This window comes from Eucalyptus grandis, chromosome 11 (genome assembly GCF_016545825.1).
Source record: "Eucalyptus grandis isolate ANBG69807.140 chromosome 11, ASM1654582v1, whole genome shotgun sequence".
Classification (NCBI taxonomy): Eukaryota; Viridiplantae; Streptophyta; class Magnoliopsida; order Myrtales; family Myrtaceae; genus Eucalyptus; species Eucalyptus grandis.
In genome coordinates, this window is record NC_052622.1 from 8,058,244 (window position 1) to 8,082,730 (window position 24,487).

The 24,487-nt window shown below is 37.8% G+C and overlaps 2 protein-coding genes across 4 annotated transcripts; both read left to right on the forward strand.

Annotated features, from left to right (window-relative positions):
• Nucleotides 1-12,616: 12,616 nt before the first annotated feature.
• On the forward strand, nt 12,617-21,097 carry LOC120289501 (protein ACCELERATED CELL DEATH 6-like). 3 transcript variants are annotated; one of them, XM_039304480.1, is made up of 3 exons: nt 12,617-12,733; nt 15,514-19,596; nt 20,243-21,097. In XM_039304480.1, exons 2-3 carry the CDS (start codon nt 19,267-19,269, stop codon nt 21,005-21,007), a joined length of 1,095 nt encoding a protein of 364 aa, XP_039160414.1. In that variant the 5' UTR covers nt 12,617-12,733; nt 15,514-19,266; the 3' UTR covers nt 21,008-21,097. The 3 variants fall into 3 exon arrangements, with proteins under 3 accessions (XP_039160414.1, XP_039160415.1, XP_039160416.1); XM_039304481.1 differs by having other exon boundaries at nt 12,622-12,733; nt 15,534-19,596; XM_039304482.1 differs by having other exon boundaries at nt 12,622-12,733; nt 15,544-19,596.
• On the forward strand, nt 15,519-16,385 carry LOC120289704 (E3 ubiquitin-protein ligase MIB2-like). The gene has a single exon (XM_039305026.1). It carries the CDS (start codon nt 15,519-15,521, stop codon nt 16,383-16,385), a length of 867 nt encoding a protein of 288 aa, XP_039160960.1.
• Nucleotides 21,098-24,487: the final 3,390 nt, after the last annotated feature.

A 24,487-nucleotide genomic window follows, 5' to 3' on the forward strand; every position in this document is an offset into this window, starting at 1 on the left:
GGTGTTGTAATAACCCTTGTAGAGTAGCACAAGTGAGAAGTCGATTCCGAGTCGAATTCTCAAGGTTATTGCATTAAAATCTCTTAACGACTTCACCTAATAGGCTAATTATCTCGTGAGGGGTCCTCTCAGAGAATAAGGCCATAAGCGCGTCGATGAAAGCTCATTTCATCTCATCGAAATCAAGCTTGAAAATCAGGATGTCACATATGTCTTCTTTATCATCTTAGTATTCAATTTGCCAAAATCAAAAGAACTCGTTGCTCGACACTCGCCTCCCTTGTTTCTGGTCGCTTGCACCACTCACCACTCGACACTTGCCCCACTCGCCACTCACCACTTGCCTCTCTTCGTTAACCTCGCTTGTCATCGAACCCATTGAGTCAGTCCGGTCCTCGGTTGCATTTTCAGGAAGTTCAACAAATGAAACAAAAAAAATTATCGATCGATCCTAGGTTGACTTTGGAACCGAACCAAATCCATTGGATCAGTCCGATCCTTGGTCCTAGGCTTAATAGGATCGGTTATTGATCTAAAAAATTGAGGACCAACATTGTGCAAATTAGTCATAGGATTAAAGGGTGGACCAGCCCAATTCGAACCATGCTCACCCTTAATTTTGACCTGAAGTTTGGCTTATAGGTGAATTGATTTCCTTGTTATTTGACATGGTATCAAAAGGAGGGTTTTGAATTCTTACTCGGGGTTATGATTTGTTATGCAAAATCAATATCACAACAACAAAGCATAAACAAGACTGGAGCAATTCAAGGATCGCGAAAGCTAGGCCAAGAAAAGTTGCTCTGATACCATGAAAGAAAGCAAGAAGCCAAAGACAAGGAGAAGGAAAAGAGAGAAAATGTGGGGATTTTTTTTTTTGTTTTTTTGTTTTTTTGTATTGCTTACAGACTCAATGTACATGCTCCATATTATAGTACAAAATGTATATAAGAAAAAGACAAAAATATAATCAACAAATCAGATCCAATATTAAATTGATCTCGATTGATTCAATATATCAATCTCAATCTAAATAATATCTGGAAGATTCACGCGTATCTTCCAACAAAGATCAGCAAAAGAAAAAAAAAAAGAAAAACAATGATTATTTGAGTAAAAGTAAATGATAAATCTCATTTTGTACCAGGATATGTTCCAATACTTGAGCCGATTAATTTCATCCAATGTAAGCAAATCTGTTCGCCCATGTGCATTAAATGAAGGCTCTATCCAGCTTAGCAACCAAGGCCAAAGCTACTATCATTGAGGTGTATTTTTGAAGCGCGAAATTTGTGTTCTTAGATTAAATCACAAATTAATCAACTAATGCTTTATGAGTTAATTAATGGTAGAGTAGATGGAAGTGGGTAGCCATGAGATGAGAGTCATAAAAGTTATAGTAGATTAGTTTATTGCAATTTAATCATTCAAACCAATTTGACATAGATTCCAAATTATTCATCGAACCATATGATGAAAAAGCTAACTTTCCCCCTTAAATCAAACAATTTCTTAAAAGGAAAAAATTCGATAACTTCGGATCTCGATTGTTCTTAATTTGAAAATAGGTACATGTGTTTTCCAAAGCATGACGATTTTCTGGATTATTCCTGTCGCTGTTGAGGTTATTATGTTTCTATCCTAATAAAGCTAAAATATTCACGTTCATCGTCTTTTGTCCCATTTGTGATTTCCCCTATTCTTATTTAAGTTTTTAATTATTTCGTCTCGATTTCTACATTTTGATTCTTATCGAAGAGAAGAAAGAAGGGGCTTCAATCGGATGGAGGCAATTAGGCTGGGCCACCTCCGTACTCGTGCAAGAGCCCACCGGAGCTTGTTCAAGCAGTGACTCCTCGCCAGATTAGATGATGCCACGTGGCTAGCCTCGCGCCGACCACATGGAAGTGGGACGTTGTGCACGATGGCGTAATTTATTATACGGACTTTCATGCACTTTTTAATTAATTAATTTTGACGATGTAATCTAAATCTTTTTATAAAATTCCAATACAATCGATTCATTTTAGTTGAAAAAGTTTTACGTGGCACTCTGTCATCGTTGGCGGGCCTCCATGACATGGCCGGTGGCCCAACGTCTAGGGTGGACAAATTTACTCGACGTCATTCTGAGTAAATTTTCTGAATTTTCTATTTTTTTTTCATTTTTCTTTGCGATGAATCATCTCCTTCTTCCTATCTTCACGGTTCATCATCTGATTAATTTTTGCTTCGATATTTCATCACCCTGCTCTATTTTCCGTTCAGGTCAGCGGCTCCCAATTCACAGCAAGCTAAGGATCTTAAGCTCCGCCGCGTCGTCAAGCTCGAGTTCAAGATATGGAGGGCTTGACATATGTTGCGGCAACGAAATCTGGAGGGCTTGAGCTCCGTCGCAACATTCTTTGACCGTCAATTCGGAGAGTGTTGCGTCTTAGCTATTCACGTTCTCTCTGTAACGAGACTTGTAGAGTTCTGCAACAAAGTGAATATTCGATTCTGCCGCCATGAAGATGTGTTCGCATCATTCTATGAAACCTGCAGTCCGGGATGAACTTGATGGGTGTTCTAAGACCACAACTTTTGAACATATAAACGACTGACGAATCGACTTCTTAATCTGGCTTCGGAGGGATAGTGAAAGGATCCTGCTCGCAGTCCAATGAAACACTAAATCGAATGGCCTGAACATGCTTTTCATGTGTTGCTATTTTGTGATGATAGGGGTCGTATTATGTGTTCCATCGAATTAACATTGGCAATTGTCACCCAATTTCTATGCATATAAATGAGTTTGTTGTTTGGTTCATGTTGATGTATAATCTAGGGAGTGGCGGACGCTGAAATCTAGTCAGGACGGAGCTAAAAAGGAGTTGCAATACGTAACTCTAGGAGAGGGGAAATTGTAGAAAAGTGACTAGATATGTAGTTCTCCTCCTCCGACCTCATTTATTACTTCAATGTTGGTTGGTATTGACTCGTCAAATGGAACTCTAATGTTATCCTTGATAGTTTTGCCTAATGTAGGTCTCGAGTAAACATGCTTCCCAACGAGGTGTTTACAGTCTCAACCCAAAAATGCCTAGGGATTTTTTTATCTCTTGCAAGGTCCTATTTTTCCTCTCAACAACACCAATTTGTTATGGTGTGTAAGGAGATTGTGCTCCATGTACTCACAAAATGATTTAAAGTCATGATTGCTTCTAATGCATGAAATGCCAAGCCCATTCTCATTTTGGACTTTCTTAGCAAGCTTAGCAAGCTTAGCAAATGCATGCAAAGCATTATTCTTATGAGGTAGGGGAAAAAAACACCCAAGCAAATCTAGAATGACTTTATAACATGTTCATACATTTTTCTTATGCAAGCAGTCTCAAAGTGGAAATATAAACCTGCTTATAGATTAGATCTTTTGCTTAAATTATGTTAAAGATATTTAGGAAATCTACTTGATTATGAATATTTCTTAGGATTATGTGATATCTCTTTTGATTGTATATATCTTGATTGATATATGTTATCTTTGATAGTCTTTCATAAAACATATAAATAGGCTATAATACCCTTTATTATGACATATCGAATCATATAGAAATTCATCAAATCTATCTTCCGCATTATTATTCTCAACTTGGTATCAGAGTCTCATTTCCTAAGTCAACTTGGTGCACTCAGTGCACCTCACACACCTAGAAATTTCTTTCTGCTTTATACCCAATGCACCCCTAATAAAACAAATCCATCCCGCCCTCGACAATGTTCACCAAAATGCCCCAATTCTCATCTGAGTAGGCACCATGGTGGTTGTGTTATGATGTTTGTAATGCGTTGCCAAGTCGAGCTTTTTTTTTTTATTTTTTTTTTCTGTAGAGGCATTTTTCAATGCCAGAAAGATGTGTCTTTGCACAATAACTTTTTGCTTATCAAAGCTTGGCTTATTCCGCTTGCTGTAACCATGCCATTTGTATTGGCCACGTTTAAGTTACCATCGTGATAGTAAAGTTAGCCACATAGGCTGCATCCCAGTAACTATTTTCCCAGCTACTTGTATAGGCCGCTTGATGCTACGACTCTAGTTGTATAGACTACATCGCTTAGTTGTTGTTTTGCAAGCTAGCCGCATCAGTGCCTTACTGTTTTCCCTTAGATTCTCACCGCTTACAACTCTTAGACTAGCTAGATTTGGAAATTTCGCCATCAACAGCTATCGGGTGCGGCCTCATCCGCTACGTCTCAACAATAGGACATTGTTTGGACTTGCATTCAAACTCAAGTTGACATCTTCAATATACCTTGAGATATTTAGGAAGTCTACTTGATTATGAATATTTCTTAGGATTGTGCGATATCTCTTTTAATTGTATATATCTTGATTGATATATGTTATCTTTGATAGTCTCTCATAAAACATATAAACATGTTGATGTACTCTTTATTATGACATATCGAATTATATAAAAATTCCTCAAATCTATCTTCCACGTTATTATTCTCAACTTGGTATCAAAGTGTCCTTTCCTAAGTCAACTTGGTGCACTCAGTGCACCTCACACACCTAGAAATTTCTTTTCCCTTTATGCCCAATGCACCCCTAATAAAACGAATCAATCTTGCCCTCAACAATGTTCACCAAAATGCCCCAATTCTCATCTAAGTAGGCACCATGGTGGTTGTGTTATGATGTTTGTAATGCATTGCCAAGTTGAGCTTTTCTTTTCTATAGAGGCATTTTTTCGATGCCAGAAAGATATGTTTTCGCAAAATAACTTTTCGCTTATCAAAACTTGGCTTATTCCGCTTGTTGTAACCATGCCATTTGTATTGGCCACTGTTGGGATATAATACGCGGAAACGCCGGGATCTTGCCATTTATGTTAACGCGAAATCACCATAAAAATAAACGAGAAAAATAAAGACATCAGAAATTTACGTGGTTCAATTCGAATATCGGTATCCACGTCCACGGGGAGAGCCAGCAGCAAATAATCCACTAAAATCGGAAAATCGAAATTTACAATTGCTTAAACACTCAAATGTTTCCCACATATAGATTTAACCCCAAACTCAAAGTGTTTATAAATAAACAACTCATTTGGATATAAACTCACGGCACAAAATTACCACGCGTTCAAGCTTAAAATACAACGCTCTACATACGCTTGGTTTGCGTACGTACGAAATCGTGTATCTCTTCAAGCTTCTCACGGAGGACTTGCGGCTTCGTTGATCGTCAAACGTGCGTCTCTACGTAGGGTTTTATTTTCCTTTTATACGTGTGCCGAGGACTCCATCTTCACACCAAAGAAGGAAATCGTGCGCCCAAAGAGAGGGCCCACCTACGCTCCTTGCTTCGGCTTCACGCTGAACTTGCGTGTGTGCCTAGAGTCAACACTTTGACTCTGGGCCCACCTATTTTCCATTCACGTGCAGACTCCATGAGGAAATTTGCTTCTCATGCGTGTGCCCACTTGGGCCCACGGCCAGATTCCTTTTTCAACTTTATTTCCTCTTCAGTAAATTCATCCCATGATCAATTATCCAAATGAATCGCATTTTACAAACGCTCAAACTCAAAATATAATTTAACAGCCACATTTAAGTCAGGGTTAATACGAAAACCCCAAACTTATGACATTTTGTGACAAATTTACCAAAACTATTTTTTTGACAATGAAAAATCCCAAACCTGAGTGAAACTTGTGACAAATTTACCCGACTAATTATAAAAAACCATAAATTGGTACATTTATGACAAATTTACCAAAACTAATTTATTCGACTGCAAAAAACCTAAACTAGTAAATTTGTAACAAATATACCCTATGCTAAATTGTATTAATACCACAAAAAAATCATAAAAATTGTAAATGTGACAAACGGAGCGTAAAATCCTAAATTGGTATACCGGTTAAGCATCACGTGTTATTTAACTTAATAATTTGAGAATAAAATTTAACAAAAACTAACATAGGGTCAATTTGTCATAAGTGTACCAGTTTGGGGTAAATTTGTCAAAGGTATACCAGTTTGAGGTTTTTGGTGGTCAAAAAAATAGTTATGGGTAAATTTGTCACAAGTGTACCAGTTTGGGGCTTTTCAGGGTATTAACCCTTTAAGTTACCATCTTGATAGTAAAGTTAGCCACATAGGCTGCATTCCAGTAACTATTTTCCTAGCTAGCTGTATAGGTCGCTTGATACTATGACTCGAGTCATATAGGCTACGTCACTTAGTTGCTGTTTTGCAAGCTAGCTCCATCGGTGCCTTACTGTTTCCCCTTAGATTCTCACCGCTCACCTCTCATAGGCTAGCTAGATTTGGAAATTTCGCCATCAATAGCTACTAGATGCGGCCTCATCCACTACGTCTCAACAATAGGACATTGTTTGGACTTGCATTCAAACTCAAAGTTGATATCTTCAATATACCTTGAGATATTTAGGAAATCTACTTGATTATGAATATTTCTTAGCATTATGAGATATCTCCTCTGATTGTACATATCTTGACTAATAAATGTTACATTTGATAATCTCTCATAAAGCCTATAAATAGGTTGATGTACTCTTCATTATAATATATTGAATTATATATAGAAATTCCTCAAATTTGTCTTCCGCATTATTATTCTCAATTGATTAAAAGAAATTACACATGTTATTCTCTAAAACCTACTCGTGTAATTAACTTTCTACACTGCTACTGTACTGAATAAAATTCTTCTGTTGGCTTTTGTACACTAATTGATCTATCAGTATAAACGTGCTATTCTATTTACTGTTTTACTCCGATAGAGGTGTCACACTATCTTGTTAATGAATTAACAATGTAATTCGTACACATAGTAACTGAAATATCAGTAATCTATAAATCATTTCATTGATTCATATTGTGCTGTGGCTGCTCTTCTCTTTATATAATTGAAAAGAAAAAATAATCATATGAAAAGGTCTCTGTTCTTGAAGTTTGACCTAGTTCAAGAGCCCGAAATGGAAGCTACCCCTTTTTAAATGGTAAAAGTCATTATTTAGGCTTAAATCTTTGATAAGAAATCCAAAGTTTTGGCAGCTGAGTACTTAGCCTTTTGTCACAAGGTGACTGTTAAATTGTGCTCGTCGTCAGCGGAAAAACAACGAATAAAGAAAGAATTACTGATTACTTAACGTGTTAATCATGCAAAAAATGTAGTGATTTTATTTATTTTCAAATCCTTATTTCAAGGATGTCACGTCCTTATATCTGAAGTATATATATATATATATATATCATGAGGTTTAGTACCCAATTGACTATATTATTCTGAGGAATTTGATTCCTTTGAATACTCGATACACAAAACTTTAATTGATTGGAGTTTGAATTGCTGAAATTGTGATAACAATTAAGTCAAAATGTAAAATATTGTGAGCTACTAATTATAATAACAATAACAGCATGAAGATAATGTTGCGCGCATGCAGATGCAATTGTGAGATAGCTGTACATTCATGTATTATATATACTTTCAGTATGTTTAACTTGAAGTTGACTTTGTCGAAACACAAATCTGTGCGTTCCTTGGGGGAAGACGAAACCTAGATTTTTAAAAAGGCGAATTTGGTTTATTGTTGCCAGATTTGTCTAAGTTGGATTTATTTGATCGCTCAAATTTTGGAGAAAAGACGAAAATTGTTTCTTTTATGTGAGCTTATGGGCAGTTGGGAATCGTAGTGTGTCGGGATCAACAGGGAATAAATAAAAATGGATAGCTTATTGTAAAAGCATATAGTTAGTTGGATCATTAAAAGATGATATTAGGGACTTTTTGTAGAAATCTGATAAATTATAGTTGTGGATATATATATATAAACTGGATCCTGAGGATGAAAATGAAACTTGCAATGGAAAGCAATGGTAGGAAAAGCGACTCAAGATCGTGTCAACTAATTGAAGATGAAAGTGAATATTATTGCAAGACCACACTTCAATTGTGAATACCCACTTCGAAGCTTCAACCTTTCATATCGACTTTCTGATTTTCCGATTTTCCCTCAAGCCATTCGATTTTCTCATTGCTAGTTGGTGATTTCTTTTGAAAGGTTATATTCTTCTTTTTAATGTTGTGGCTATCTTCTTATGTCATATTGTGTTGCAATTGACTTTTTTTTTTTTTTTTTTTTTAATGTGGCAAGAAGAACTAGGGCTTTCATCACAACAAAACATGCAAATAGCAATTGATAAGTTTCTGCGTATTAGTTTCCAAGATTAGAGCAGTTCGTGCGGAGCTAATGCGACCCATTTTTCGCTTTTAGCCGCAACAGTCCCTCTAGCACCGAACTATAATTTTTATCCTTTAAGTTTTCGTCTTTTCCAGCGCCTTCACTATGTCTGTAGTGTGAAAAAAGGACGAGAGAGAGAATGGGTGATCAATTGAGGGCCATTTCCGGACCTAGAATTGGGAGCTGACCCTGTAACTCCCGATTCCAAAATTTTGGAATCGGGAATCAGGCTGGCCAGTTCCCGAACTGCCGATTATGGTTCCCATCCAATCTTGTTCCTGGGTTACCCATGAACCGATAGAAGCATGTAGATCTAACTCAGTATTGGGTTTTAAATTTTGTCTTTATAAATATTCATTTAACTGTGTTTTTAGCTTTTATCTTTGTAATAGTAAAATTAGCTTGAAAATGACACTAGAAGTGCCATAACTTTTATACAACACTCTCTTTAGTGTCAAAACTTTTAAAGTGATCACTTAAATGTCATTCCAAAAAAAAAAAAAAAATTACATCAATATTTTTGCCGATTTGAATTCCTGAAAATTTAGACAATGTATAGACAATGTAATCTTTTAATATAAATAGTTTGACATGGCTCACTAGCAAAGTGAACTCAACATTATTTGACCTAAACGACATCCTCTAACTCATGTTCGCCCCAAATTAACAAATTGGGAACAAGTTGAGTCTCTTCTTCTAACCTAAACTCCTGTCCAAGGATTTGGAGTAAAATTACAATATGAAACTTACATTGGAGAGAAAGAGCAGGAAATGCAACTCAAGGTTGTGTTAATCAATTGAAGATGAAGGTGAATATATATTATTCTAATTTTGGGCTTAAAAGTCAAAGTATAAACAACACGTCAACTGCCGATATCCACTTCGAAGCTTCAACATTTTGTACCGACTTTCAGATTTTTCCGCTTTTTCCTCACGCCATTCGATTTTCGCCTTACTAGTTGGTGAATTCTTTTGAAAAGTTATGTTCTCTTCAATTTTGTGGGTATCTTCTTAGTTGGTGATGCTTAATTGTCAGATTGTGTTGCAATTGACTCTTTTATGTGGGAAGAAGAGAAATGAGGTTTTCATGACAACAAAACCCGCAAATAGCAATTCATAAATTTCTGTGTATTAGTTTTCAGGATTAGAGTAATTCGTGTGGAGCTAATGCTACCCATTTTGTGCTTTTAGTTGTGATAGTTCCTCTAGCACCGAGCCATAATTTTATCCCTTTAAGCTCTCGCCTTGTTGCCCCCTTCACTATTTATGCAATGTGAAATAAGGATGAAAGTGGGGGGGGAGGGTAAGGGGTAAGGGTGATCAGTTCCCAATTGGACCGGTTCTGATTTAGAATTGGGAATTGACCCTTTAATTCTCGGATCCAAAATTTAAGAATTGGGAATCGAATTAGCCTATTCCAACTCGATTTCTGAGTTACCTATGAATCGATAGAAGCATACTTATCTACTCAGTATTGATTTTTTATTTATTTTGGTCTATATAAATATTCATTTACCTGTGTTTTTAGCTTATATCTCTATAGTAGAATAATTAGTGTAAAAAGGACAAGAGAAGTACCATAATTTTCATAAAACACGTTCTTTAATATCAAAAGTTTTTGAGCAATCACTTATATGTGAAAAAAATTACTTCAATACCATTGCTAATTTGAATTGTTGAAAATTCAGATGAGGTAATTTTTTTTTTTTTAAAGACATGGTTCATTTGTAAAGTGAACTCAATATTTGACCTAAATGACATCGTCTAACTCATGTTTACCTCAAATTGACAAATTGGGAACGCATTGAGTTTCTTCTTCTTACCCTAAACTCGTATCCAAGGAATTAGGAGCAAAATTACCATATGAAACTTGCAATGGAGAACAAGAGTAGGAAAAATGACTCAAGATCATGTCAATCAGTTGATGATGAAGGTGAACATTATTGCAATTGTGGTTATAAAAGTGAAAGCATAGAGAATACTTCAACTGTGGATACCCAAAGCTTTAACCTTTCACTGTGAAAAGTCATATTCTTTTTTTCAAATTTTTGGGCATCTTCTTTGTTTGTGATGCTCAATCTCAGATTGTGTTGCAATTGATTATTTTATGCGGGAAGAAGAGAACTAGGGTTTTCATGACAATAAAACCTGCAAATAGCAATACATAAGTTTTTGCGTATTAGTTTCCAGGATTAGACCCATTCATGTGGAGCTAATGCGAACCATTTTTATGCTTTTAGCCACGATAGTCCCTCTAGCACTGAACCATAATTTTTAGAATCAGGTTCCCAAGTGGGCCGATTCGATTTAGAATCGGGCCCGACCCTTTAATTCTCGAATCCAAAATTTTAGAATTGGGAATCGAATTAGCCTATTCCAACCCGATTTCTAAGTTACCTACGAACTGACAGAAGCATACAGATTTACTTAGTATGGATTTTTTTTTTTTTAAATTTTGGTCTATATAAATATTCATTTACCTGTGTTTTTAGCTTATATCTCTATAGTAGAATAATTAGTGTAAAAGGACAAGAGAAATACCATAATTTTCACACAACACATTCTTTAATGTCAAAGTTTTCGAGCAATCACTTATATGTGAAAAAAATTACTTCAATACCATTGCTGATTTGAATTGTTGAAAATTCAGATTAGGTAATTTTTAAATATAAATAATTTGACGTGGTTCACTAGTAAAGTGAACTCAATATTATTTGACCTAAATGACGTCATCTAACTCATGTTTACCTCAAATTGACAAATTGGGAACGCACCGAGTCTCTTCTTCTTACCCTAAACTCGTATCCAAGGAATTAGGAGCAAAATTACCATATGAAACTTGCAATGGAAAACAAGAGTAGGAAAAATGAGTCAAGATCATGTCAATCAATTGATGATGAAGGTGAATATTGTTGCAATTGTGGGCATAAAAGTGAAAGCATAGAGAACACTTCAACTGTGGATACCCAAAGCTTTAACCTTTCACTGTGAAAAGTCATATTCTTTTTTTCAAATTTTTGGGCATCTTCTTTGTCCGTGATGCTCAATCGTCAGATTGTGTTGCAATTGATTCTTTTATGCGGGAAGAAGAGAACTAGGGTTTTCATGACAATAAAACCTGCAAATAGCAATACATAAGTTTCTGCGTATTAGTTTCCAGGATTAGACCCGTTCGTGTGGAGCTAATGCGAACCATTTTATGCTTTTAGCCACGATAGTCCCTCTTGCACCGAACCATAAATTTTTTTCCCTCTAAACTCTCGCCTTTTCCTACACCTACATTATGCCTGCAGTGTGAAAAAAAAGGAAGAGAGAGAGAGATCTTTATTTATAAGTGGCGTTGTTTTGTCAAGAAGAGCCAAACCATTGCCACGTTGAGCTGCCTTTTTTTTTTCATATCATAAAAAAAGCTACGCGAGAATAAAATTTTTATTAAAAAAGTCACTTGGGATGAATTGCCGGAATTTATCGCCGGAGGCAAATGATTATTTTGCTCTATCGATGCGGCACTCAAGTGATCGCTCGAAAATTTTTAGCACAAAGTGAGTGTTATACAAAAGTTATGATACTTCTAATGACATTTTCATTAAAAATTAAAACTTATTTAGAGTTGTATTGAGTTGATTTTCGTGTTTTTTTTCCTAATTTACAAATTTAATTAACAAAGTAAGAAACACAACAGCTTGAAAGGTTTATCTATCTAAACAGGAATGAGATTTAGATTATAAGTGCATATTTCTATAAATAAATTTTTATCTTTCTAGTTGTCCTTATGAAAACACTTATATTCAAAATAGTAGGAATATCAACCCGATACAACTGTAGATGAGATAACTACTTTTACTATTACAAAAATTATGAGCTAATTTACACATAAATAGAATTATTATAACAAAGATTGATTTGATTTTGCTATGAAAAATTGAGGAGTTATAGTAAACAAATTCAAAGTTTAGGAACTACATTAGATATTTAGAAATAGTTCAAGTATCACATTAAATGAATTAAATTTTCAATAATGACATTGAACATAGGGCCAAAATATGGGAACTAGAAGTGTCAGTTTCCTAAACTGAACTACGCAATAATTCGTCCATAGCTACTAAACTTTAGTATGTGATAGTACTAGAAATGAAGGATGATACTTTACGTAATTACCAAAGCTTGCTGCATAAGGCCTATATAGATATCTGGAACGTGATTCCATTTTGCTTATTTGCATTAAAGCTACGCAAAGAATAGGATCAGTTGAAACGACTCAACTCTAAAAGGAGCCGTGTGCGAGAATTTATTCACCACGAAGTTGAGCCCTTTAACGTGTTATAAAATGGCAACCGCGAGGGACGCCCAACTCGCGGCTTCGGTTCATCTTTCGTTGTATAAACAAGTTGGGTAGGGAGTTGCGATTAACGAACGCTCGACCGCTGTCGACATTGCCTTTGGATCGTTGAAGAAGCAAGTTTTCGTAATGAAAGGTAATGTATTTTATTTATTTATTTAATGATTGATATTTTCTTTCCTCTTTCATTTGCTATTGGCTAATATTTCCTTTGTTAATGTCAATCGTCTTCAATCTTGATGCTGGATCACACGCTTTTTATTATTTTCTTTCTTAATTGGTTCACTCTTACTCGATGATGTTACTAGCATATCAATATAATAGGTTTTGTTTCCTACTGCATTAGGACTACCGCTCTTTCTCTAGGCAGCCCAAAGTGCCCTTTCTTTTAATTTGCACTTTGCACGACATCGCCCGTGAGCGGCATATATCCATTGCACTTTTGAGGGCGAACCTCTAATTTACTCTATGATTCTTTTTTTCTTTTTTGAGGATTTTTGTTTGAGCACTCGTAGTCTTTTGCTTGTCTCTTTTGAAGAGTAGATACCTTGGGCCGAACCACCATGCAAATCTATGGCGTCTTATTAATTTCAAGAAAATTATCCAAAAAATCTTAAACTTACTGCATTTTTACCAATTAAGTTCTAAATCTTTTAACTTTGCTGATTCAGTCTTAAACTTTTTAATTTTTTGCTAATTGAATCCATCCGGTCAATTTAGGCATGAAAATGCTGACGTGGACACCGGTGTAGACTATCGGCGCTGACATAGATAATTTTTAATAATATTTTATTTTTCTATTAATTTTCAATATTTTTTCTTTTCTTTTCTTTTTCATTTCTTTTCTTTCTTTTCTTTTTGGCCACCTTCTTTTACTTTTCCAGTGGCTGGCCGGCCGGCAACTTTGACTGATTGGAGTTTGAATTACATAAACCGTGACCACAATTAAGTCAAAATGTAAAAGATAGTTGGCTGTTGATAATACTAATAAGAACAACATGAAGATTAGGTTGTGCGCATGCAGATGCAATATGAGGAAGTTATAAATTCATGCATTATATATGCTTTCAGTATGTTGATCTTGAAGTTGACTTTGTCAAAGCACAAATCTGTGCTAAAAGAAATAAATGAAACTCTTATTTAATAAGTTGGATTGTATAATCGCTTAAGTTTTCAAGGAAAAGAAAAAAATGTTGAAAATTAACAGGGAATGACAAAAATGGATAGCTTAACGTAAAAGCAAATAGTTAGTTGGACTTTTTGTAGAAGTATATATAACATAATAATAGTCGTAAACATATATATAGTGATTTCCAGGATTTAACTTCAATCAACCTGTCAAATCTTGTAGGGTCACTGTCTTATTGTTTAAAAAATTTAGAATGTTTGATTGTATAATGCTCCAATTGTGTTCATCTTCACACTTAAATCAATATTTGACTTAAAATTTAGACGTGAAATCTAATTAAAAGGCAAATAAGGGATTTGGAAAGATTCTTGTTATTTATCTTTCCAGAACCACCCCTATCCAATCGTTCATGAGATGCAGGTGGCTATGGTGCATCAGTCGGGTGCCCGGAAACCCGACCACTGTTCACTAAATTTTGCTATTCTGGGTAAATAAGCAGGCGCACAGTATTTATACGCGAATCTGTTTGCACCAGGGTTTAAAAACCTGAATTAGTATTTTGATTAAGCCCAACTCACGTTGGAGGATTAGAGAGCCATTAAGGGCGCGTTTGACAATCGGCCAAATAGTGAAAATTTATATTCTTTTGTTCCTGGAAGTAGATTTGGAACAGAAATTTGTTTGGTAAAATTTTTGTCATCGGGAATAGATTTGAAATAAAGTCAAGAAGTAAAAAAAAGTTAATTATTTGTTCTTGGGAGCAGTTCCGGATCAAACCAACCCATTTTTTTTTCTCTTTTCTCTTCTTGTTCTTCTTTCCTCTCCTTCTTCCACCGCCGCCACCATCAGCCGTTTCTGCCACTGCGTCCATTGCCGCCGGCCGCCGACGACTGGTGGGGTGAGGTTTGGCAAGCTCGCTGGTGGCCTGGCAACGCTCAACCAAGCCAAGGTTGGGTGAGGCTCGGCTGAGCCTTAGCTGCTGGGCCAAGCCTTGCCAGTTGGCGAGTCAATTGATGAAGCACGGCCTCCCGAGGTCAGCGACGCAGCGGTGAGGTCATTGGCCCTTGTATGGCGGGTCACTTTGGTCATTCCACGGGCGACGATCTACCAAAGCTTGAAGACAAAGGAAAAAAAAAAAGAATAAAAGAAGAAAAAAGAAAAAGTAATAAAATCATTAAAAAATTAAAAGAAAATGATTTGGATTAGAAATTTTAAGAATGATACCAAACGCAATTCTATCCACGGGAGTAGAAATTTTGGACGGAGTTACCAAACGCTTTAAAATGCTTAGAATTTGTCCTCGGGAATAGAATAAAAAAGAATAATTTTTATTATAAATTGTTTTTGAAAACAAAATGGTTACCAAACGCACCCTAAAAAAGACTTTTTCAAGAGACTCTAGTTCTACTCTTTGATTCATTTCCTGAGGATTTTGGGTGTGATTGGTGTAGGCCTCTTAGGGTGCGCATGACTCAATTTCTATTTCAAAAATTGAGAAGTTAAAAATTAGGTTTTGATTTTTTCTTCAAATCTATTTATGGAATAAAAATCCGTTCCAAAAATAGAAAAATCAAATTGCGTTACCAAACGGATTTTTGTTCCAAATCTGTTTTTGGGAACAGAGAAACAGAGAAATAAAGAAATAGAAATTTTATTATGCACGCCCTTACTTTTGTTGACCATATATACGCCAATTACTTTTGGGGAGTGAACCGGAAGACAGATAACCTTGTCTTCTTACACAACCCTTGTTCCCTTGTAATAACCACATCACTTGAATGGTTTAGTTTTGATGGCTGAGGTAAAGCTATCTATAGGAGGGGAGGACGTTGGCATGAACAACTCGATGGAGTACAAGAACGATAAAGGAGCTTCCATGGAATTTTTGGGGGATCAAAAGGATTCTTCTAAAGAAGAAAATATCTGGATTTGTCGGCGTCAGAGAATGACTCATGCATTCGAGTTTGGGCGAACCGCAGAGGGACCAGATTCAGCAGAAATAAAGAAAGCTGCTCAAACACTTGTTGAGGTCATCAAAGGCGCCAAAGTCGAAGAATTTATTTCAGCAATCGAATGGCTGAAATGGCTTGTCGAACGAATTGATCGATCTAGCATTTTAAATTTCCGTGGCCAATCGGGTTGCTCACTGCTCCACGTTGCAGTAGCCAGCAGCAAGGACGACATCCTACAGCTTCTGCTTTTTGATGCCGATGACCAACTCATGGCCACCCAAAATGATTGGGGAGATACCCCCTTCCACACCGCAGCTAAGACCGGGAACTCAAAAGCGGTCGAGATGTTGATTCGCCGGGCGAGGAAACCCCTCAACGACAAGCGCGAGAATCAGATTCTGACGATGAAGAACAAACATGGAAACACTGCTTTGCACGAGGCTGTGCTCAATCGTCACGTTAACGTGGTGAGCCTTTTGTTGAAAGAAGATTTGGAGCCCGTGTACTTGGAGAACGAGGCAAAGAAATCTCCCCTGTACCTGGCCCTTGACACAGGCAACTCCGAGATACTTGAGATTTTACTTTCATACTCGCCCGAACCATCAAAGATAAAAGGCTTGCCGCCCGTTCATGGTGCCCTTGTGCGTCCTGACTATGGTAAGAACCTAAATCTATATGTGGGAAATATCTATGTATGCGTAAACTGATCTCATCCCAAATCTGTGCAACAGCTTTCTAATAATACCTGAACCATTATGGGTTTTTACATGAAATTTCAAACCCCGCTTAGTTGGATACCCAACCAGCCATATGATTCTCTTAATAAAAAAATTATTTCACATTAGAACACGAAAGATCAGCTTAAATTGACAAACAAACCAACTTGCTAAAACTTATTTATTGTTGATCTTATATTAAAAAAAGTACAAAGTACAAATATAAGATCGACAATCATGAAAATCTAGAACGTAACAACGACGGAAGGAGAAAGATACACTTGCAATGATGATTGTTGATGATTAGATTACAATTCATCTTTTTTAAAGGTTCACTAAAATAAATAGTTTTGTAACAAAGCAAATATAGTTTGATAAATGATTTATTGTATTCTGGTTTTGGATTTACCCGTCAAGTTAATTTCAAAATCATCTTAAATCCTTATAGAGTTAGAATATGCATACTTACTGATTAAATCGCCACAAAATCTCATTACTTCAAAGTAAATAAATCCTAAATGTTAACAGTGAATCGTTAGGTGTAGGTTATTTCTACAGAATTTGTGCGTATTTGCACGTATCCGTATGCAAATGAGGACACAAAAAGCATATTTGATTTTTGAGAATGAGTGTCACATATCAAACTAAACTTAAAAGATCAAGAGTGAGAAAGTGCAAAGGGAATAGCAAGGTATGGCATTTGATAATTAATAGACGTTAACATAAAATTGTTCTTGTTTAAGAAAAATTCATCGATCTACGTGTTTATCAATATCAATGTACAATAAGGATAAGTTTTTTATTTCATTTTTGGAAGAAAGAAGGAAGAGATTCCTTGAAAAATTCATCGATCTACACGTTTGTCAACATCAATGTTCTTGTGTATCATAACAATTTGAGATATATTTTAGTAACTTTAGATTAATTATGTTGACTATATAATTGCATTAAGATACGGAATTACATGCAAGATTTGTGACCTAAATATTGGTGTTACTATAGTTTCCTAACACTAATTTGTGAGTAATTTGAATAAAGTCTTTGCACATGTCCTAATTTCAAGGATGGACCTTGTTAATATAACAATCTTTAGGCTACTGTAAGAATAATAACTTGTTGTGAGTCATTTTTTTTTTTTTTTTTTTTGAAAGAGTGTATCCCATGAGAATTGATCTTTTGTAATTCGACGAGACTGTTACTCTAATGGTAAATTAAAAACTATCACCCAAATATTTTTTTTCTTTCAAGAATATGGTTCGTATACTAAAGGAAATTTTTTTTATATGGCCTCACAAATTATTTCGGGACTAAGTTGGCAAAGAGCAAGAAACATACCATGTTTGAAGCAAATGAGAGTCGTGAACCAAAATGAAAAAATGAAAGTTTGGGGCTTGACCTTTAAACTAGTAGCATACTCATATGCTACATGGGCATGATTTTTATTTGTGTAAAATTGAAATATGTTTTCTATCATAAATAATTCATTGAATTCTATTCTATTTCATATCAATCTTCCTCTTTTGAATAGGACAAATGTGAAATTCTTAATTCATGTTATATATTGATGGAAAATATAAGGGACTAGGTAACAATTAGAAAATTCTCAATTATCGTTGTGATATGACATAGGGAAAATTAATATGTACTCAACGGATATTATTATACTTTATAGGAAATATTAAAGAAGATGTTAGAATTTTCATTGCTCATTTGTTAGAATTTTCAATTATTGCTCGTTTGCTATATTGCAACTCATTAGAACTAATTTCATTAAGATTAATGTCTTTCTTTTGTTGAACAACCGTCATAATATTGAGTGAGTCAAACATAAATACCATTTTGAAGCAAGATAAGTGTAGAGTGCAAGAAAGCACTCTTTGCAAGCAAATTAACCAATTTCTTACAAAGTAGAGGTTTACATGTCACTGTAGAGGCGAATCCGTTAGGAAGGACTTCTTATTATATATTAGCATAGGTGTTTCGGCACTCCTAATTAATTTTCTGGCAGTCGAAGGAGACTTGTTTTGTTGTCCGTCACTGTTTTTATGTCATCACAGATCAACGCTGTGGTTGTTAGAACTTTGGATTTATATGATTACACGCAACACACGTACAAGATAGAACAAATTATGTAATTGGCACACGCCCATGCGTGTAGTTACATGGCTATGGGAAAAGATAGAGGTAAGTGGGTCGTTATGGGTGTCATGTAAGGATAAATTGCGAAATACAAAAGCGAGAGAAATGCCACTTTCCCAGGATACAAAATAGTCTCACAGGTTATGTATAATGTGCTACATGTATTAAAGTTTCATTCAAAAAATCTTACTAAATGATATGGCATATGTCATGTCATTCATTATGTGAGGATTAAGTCAGAATGATGCAATGAAAATTAGAACGGAGGAAAAGCCATGAATTGAGCAAGATCAAAGCTTTCCTGTTCTATTATTTTTCCTTTGTTGAGTAGCAAAATCCCTGAGGCTTTCCGCATATTATTTAATCTTCTTTATGAGCACCTGTAAATTTTTTACATTTGGGGCCAAAACTTCTTTGGTTGAGCTTTTTTCTATCTGTAATTTGTAATTTATAAGCTGCACCTTTTTCGATCTTAGAAAGAGATTCTGGTCATATATTTTACTTATGCGAATGTGGTCCCTAATTTGGAGCTCCTGATCACAGATTTACTACGATATATATACAATAAAAACCAAAAGCTATTTGAAATGAAGGACGATAGAGGTGGCAATGTATTCCATTTAGCAGCTTTCCTGAATGAGCCTCGAGTATTCAAGCTCTTACCATCAAGAAATTCATATTTGTTCCAAGAAGGGGACGAGATGGGGATCTTCCCATTCATATCGCGAGCAAGATGGGTCATGTTTTACTAATCAAGAAGCTATATCGGGAATCACAATCGGTAAACAAGCGAGGACAGACCGTTCTTCATTTGGCAGCAAAGTATGGGAGAGCTTCAGTAGTGAGATATATACTCAGAGATTCAGAACTGGGGAAGTTAATAAATGAAAGAGATTATGATGGAAATACAGCTTTGCACTTAGCCGTGATGCATTCACAACTTGCCGCTTTAATTCCTCTCGTGCTGGATACAAGAATTGACCCCCGTCTTCTGAACCACAGAGACTTCACTGCTTTTGACATCGCCCTAGATCGCATCAGAAAGGAGTATACGTTTCAAAAGGTAGGTACCATGAACAATCACTATTTTATTTATCAGCTTACTGGAAATTTCATGAGCTAGTACATTAGTTGAGCGTAGATCTTGTATTCAAATCGTTATGTCTTGTAGTCAACAGGATTGTTAAATTATCAATCAATTTTCTAGAATAGCCAAGACTACTCTGGGATTGATATTGTAATGGTCTCTAATTTAGACTCAATAGGAGCTACTCAAATTTGCCCATGAATATGTCCGCGGTTAGAAACAAGTGAATATCTCTGACAGCCGCTGAGATAAATTGTTATACGTCTCGATTAATGGAGCCTATAAATAAGGTCAGGGGTTGTTAATGTTGCAATCTTTTTTTTTTTTCTTAAAAAGCCAGGTTTCAATGTGGCAAATTTGACCACTCTAAACATCATGGCATAGTCTCATTACACTGTCAGTAAGTCAACCTATGATAAAGCTGAACCGTATACACTTCATTCGTGCCTCTTTTCTCCTTTGCAATGAACTTGTTACTCTGGTGTTAATTCTTCAAACTGAGCAGACACTGCATCTTTAGAAGCAAAAGTTTCCCTTTACATGAGGACTCCAGAGTTCGTTCGCGTTATCGATTCACTAACAATTTGGTCGTTCTTTCCTTTTCATATGTTTCCGATCTCAGCTACTGGCATTCACGCTGTTGCGAAGCGTGTCACCTAAAAGCTCAGCAGATCAAATCATACTTAAGCGGGAAGCTCGACATGAAGCGTTTCCAGTGTTTTTTTTTATTGGCCTTAACGAAAAGTTGTCAGACCTGAACCAACTGAGGGATGATGTCAATACCCGCCTGGTGGTGGCAACACTTGTCACCACTGTGACTTTCGCAGCTGGTTTCGCAGTTCCTGGAGGTTTTAACAGCTCAGACACGGCCTCCAAAGATTACCGGGGCATGGCTACAATGCTGGACAAGAGAATGTTCCAGAGCTTCGCTATTTGCAACACCATCGCGATGTTTTGCTCAATGACCTCGGTCGTCAACCTCATGCTGGCACACCGGAGCGACGCCCACTTAGCAAATGCTGCATGCTGGCGTGCAACAGTGTCGCTGTCAATTGCACTCCCGGCAATGTCTGCTGCTTTCTTAACTGGTGTCATTTTGACCGTTGACAAGCTCCCTTGGCTTGCTACCACGATATTAATTCTGGGATACGTTTTCCTCCTCATTATCACAGGTGGTTCATTATCACAGTTTTTTGCTCCATTTATACAGTGCTTTCCCTTCTTTTGGAGACGCCTTCCCCCTATTCGTCCTCTGCTATCCTGGTTTTTTCTCGCTTCCATTTTTTTTCTTGGAGGTGAGACGAGCATTTCGGATGACTCGGAAGTGGACAAAACGGCGAGCGAGACCTCTGCTAGTCGGGCTCTGGACGGTGGCGGTGAAGATTGATTTGCAGAAACAAATATGTGTTATATATATTTGCCTTCGTGGATTTGGCTCGTCCTGTAGTTGCTTTCCTATTGCATACATTAATGATGACTGTTGAAAGTATTAAGTTTAACCATCTCTTCCTTTAATAGCTCATATTATTAGAATAGTTGGACGTAGTTCCATAACATTGACATGATATCAAAATTGGAGATTCTCAATTCAAACACTTTTAGACTTCCTACGTTATATACTCATATTTTAGACTTAGAGCAAAGTCCAGCCTACTCGCAAGGAGTTTTAAAAGTATTTGAACTAAATTATTCTTTGGGCGATAAATAGTTTAAGCTTTTAAATAATTGAGTTGCAATTTAAATATGGTAGCGACACATGTGACATGCCGTGTTAATCGAATGGATAAATGGGTCAATTCATCCATGTCACCGTTGGAAACCAAATCTTTAGTTTTGAACATGTAGAAGCCTGTCTCTTATGAAATCGCTTGTCTAGACCGGCCAAGGACAATTTATCCTAGACCAGTCCAATTTGCCGAAGACTTTAAGTCACAACATCCTAGGCGCTCACTCACATGTGTCGTGGGTAAAGAAAATAATTCTCCTCTTCACTCCTCACGAAAAGCATGTTTATGCCGCTCGATTTGGTGTTTATACTGCTAGAAGAAGAATCCGTTCACATCCCTTTAAGCCATATTAAGAAGTCTGTCCGTCGTTCGCATGTATGCACAAATGGCTTCGGTCTTCAAAACACTCGTCAAAGTTCATTCAAGTTCCACAGTCCATCGTCGTCCTTCTAGTATGCTCCATTTTCCCGGTTAAGCCCAACCACCACGCCTCCGCTTTTGTTTTTTCTTCTTTTATGAGTTGTAGCCATCTCCCGTTTCGACGACTTGTCCATAGCTGTCGGGATATCGACCTCACCGTTGAGGCTTGCAGTGATGGACCGGCTGTACCGTCAAATTAATAGGCGTGTGTTGATACTTAAATTTTGATTAGGTTCTTTAAATTAGGCCTTAGTCTCTTTTAATCTTTGTTTTTCCTTTTTTTTCCGATTATAAATAATAAATAAAACAAAAAATAGTAAAAACAAAAGAAAGAAAAAAAAAAAAAAAAAGCAGAAGCAGCAGCTATTGGGGCTAGGCCTTTTTGCGCCCAGCCCCCTCTTCCTTCCCTCTCGTGGGCCCTCACGGCCCAGCCCAAGCCACTCAGCCCGGCCCTCCTTTCTGCCCCCTTTGTCTTCTTCCTCATCGGTCTTCTTCTCCATCCGGATAAGCAGCACGCGCCGGAGAGACGAGGACGCGCGCAACGTCGGAATGGAGAGGGAGACGGCAGCGTACGATGGAGCGGACGCGTCTTCAATGCAAGGCGGCCTAGCTAGAGCTACCTCGGCGGATGGGATGCCGGTTCGGCCGGCGGAGGCCGTTCGGCGTGCGAGGACCGGCGGTCGAAGCTCCGTCGACCGGCCACCCCCTCGCCTATAAATAGCAAGGCCGCAAGCTCCGTCGAAGGACACAAGCACAGCGAACTCCGAGAGCTTCCCCTTGAGAGACTATCGAAGAGTGAGCAAGGGGGCGAAGGATCGAGTCGCAAGCTAAACGACCTCCCACCGAGAGACATCGGGGGAGGCCGGCGGCAAGCGAACCCAGATCTGCGAGCAGTCGAGGCCAGAAGAGAGGAGAGGGTTCCAGATCCGCGAAGAAGGGCTGGAGAGAAGAGAAACCAGAGAGAGCCGCTTCGAGCCGTGCCCGACGCCACCGCCGCTCCAGATCTGCGAAGCTGAAGGTCCGTTGTCGCCGCCGTCGCCGCCGTCGCCGCGACCTCTGCTCTACTACTCCGCCACCGACGACTCCAGCTGATTCGGTAAGCAGGGCTCGGTTTTCTTTCCGTCGCGCACAGACAACGCTGAACTCGTGGCCGTTCGCTTCGCGGGCTCTCTGATACCGACGGCTTCAACGTCGCTTACGCCGCCGCCTGGCGTCGTCTGCTCCGGCGATGACCCTAACTCCATCCTTGTTGACCCACCACGATCCCCCGCCGAGCTGAGTCCGTCACTGAATACCTCACCGCCGCGACCTCCGATTTCTTTAGCGTCGCCCGCGCCGGATCCATCGTCGTGGCTGCGCGTCATCGCCGTGCCGCTTGGAGGGCCGCAGCAACCAAGTCTCAGGCCAACTGCCGCCGCTTGTCGCCGCTAGCCCCGTCGAACGTCGCGGGGGAAGCGGAGGCTGCAAGCTGGGTCGCGGCCGCGATCCGGGTCGGGCACAGGTTCGCGTCCGGGTAGGGTTTCCCGGGTCGGGCTTGTGCGCGTGGGCTAGGTAGACGTTGGGCTGGAAATTTTTCTAAAGCGGGCCAAAATGGGTTTGGGTTCTTAAGTTTAAAAAAAATCCGGGCCGGGCCCGCGTTGCGGGCCGTTCGAGTCTCGGTTGACGACCCGGGTCGGACCCAACCCGGGGATCCGACCCGGGTCGCCTTAATATTATAATATAAAATAATAGTTTTAAAATAAAAAAATCAAAAATCATTTATTTTCCAAAAAAATCAAAAATATTCATATTTTCCCCAAAAAGCCAAAAAAAAAGTAAGAAAAAGCCAAAATAATTTATAATTTCAGAAAAAGATAAAAAAAAAAAAATACCTTTTATGTCCAAAAAATGAGAAAATGACCAAAAATATTTTTCCTCCAAATGTATGGAAAATCCCTCAAAAATTCAAAAACCCTTAAGATTTAAACAAGATTAGCTACCGGAAAGGCATTACTAAATAACTAGTGTGATCAAGTCCCCAACCAAGTTTCTACTAGTTGCACAGGAGTGAATATTCCTTTCGATATTTCGTTTGGGTTTCTAATCGACTCACCCCAAATTAATTAGTGGCGACTCTTTTTAAATTAACTTACGGGTTAAAATACTTTGACTATTAAGTCGTGAATTGGTGGATTTGGGAGAGTTCGGGTTAAAATAAACCTAGCCGAACCATTAGCCATGACAGTGTGTTTCTCGATTTGGAGGAAAAATTACCAAAAAGTCATAAACCTATTGCAATTGTGTCAATTCAATCATAAACTTTTCTTTTGGCCATTTTAATCCTAAACATTTTACAATTGTGCCAATTTAATTTATCTTATTAAAATTGGCTAACTAATGTTGACATGGACACCTACCTACAACAACGAGCTAGTGAACGCTAATGTGGCAATTTTTAAAATTTTTAAAAAATTTTTCTTTTTTTTTTTCCCACATTCTCCTTCCTCTAGCCGGTGAAGTTAGCTTCACCGGCCCACCGGCAAAGGTAAGCCTCGCCTAGCGATTGTGAGGTCAACCCTCGCCGGTTGCCACTGAGGCTGCCATCGCCGGATCTAGCGAGGCTCGCTCACCTAGGGACGGCAAGGCTCAACCTCGCCATGGCTGGGCGAGGCCGAGCCTAGCTAGATGTGGCGACGGCGGCCTCGCTAACGCTGGCGAGGCTCACCTTCGCCGGGCCGGCG

Excerpts from the sequence above, each read along its gene's own strand:
- LOC120289501 (XM_039304480.1), top strand. The coding sequence starts at position 19,267 with ATGGGTCATGTTTTACTAATCAAGAAGCTATATCGGGAATCACAATCG. Across the intron at positions 19,597-20,242 it reads AGGAGTATACGTTTCAAAAG|CTACTGGCATTCACGCTGTT; the intron begins GTAGGTACCATG and ends TTCCGATCTCAG.
- LOC120289704 (XM_039305026.1), top strand. The coding sequence starts at position 15,519 with ATGGCTGAGGTAAAGCTATCTATAGGAGGGGAGGACGTTGGCATGAAC.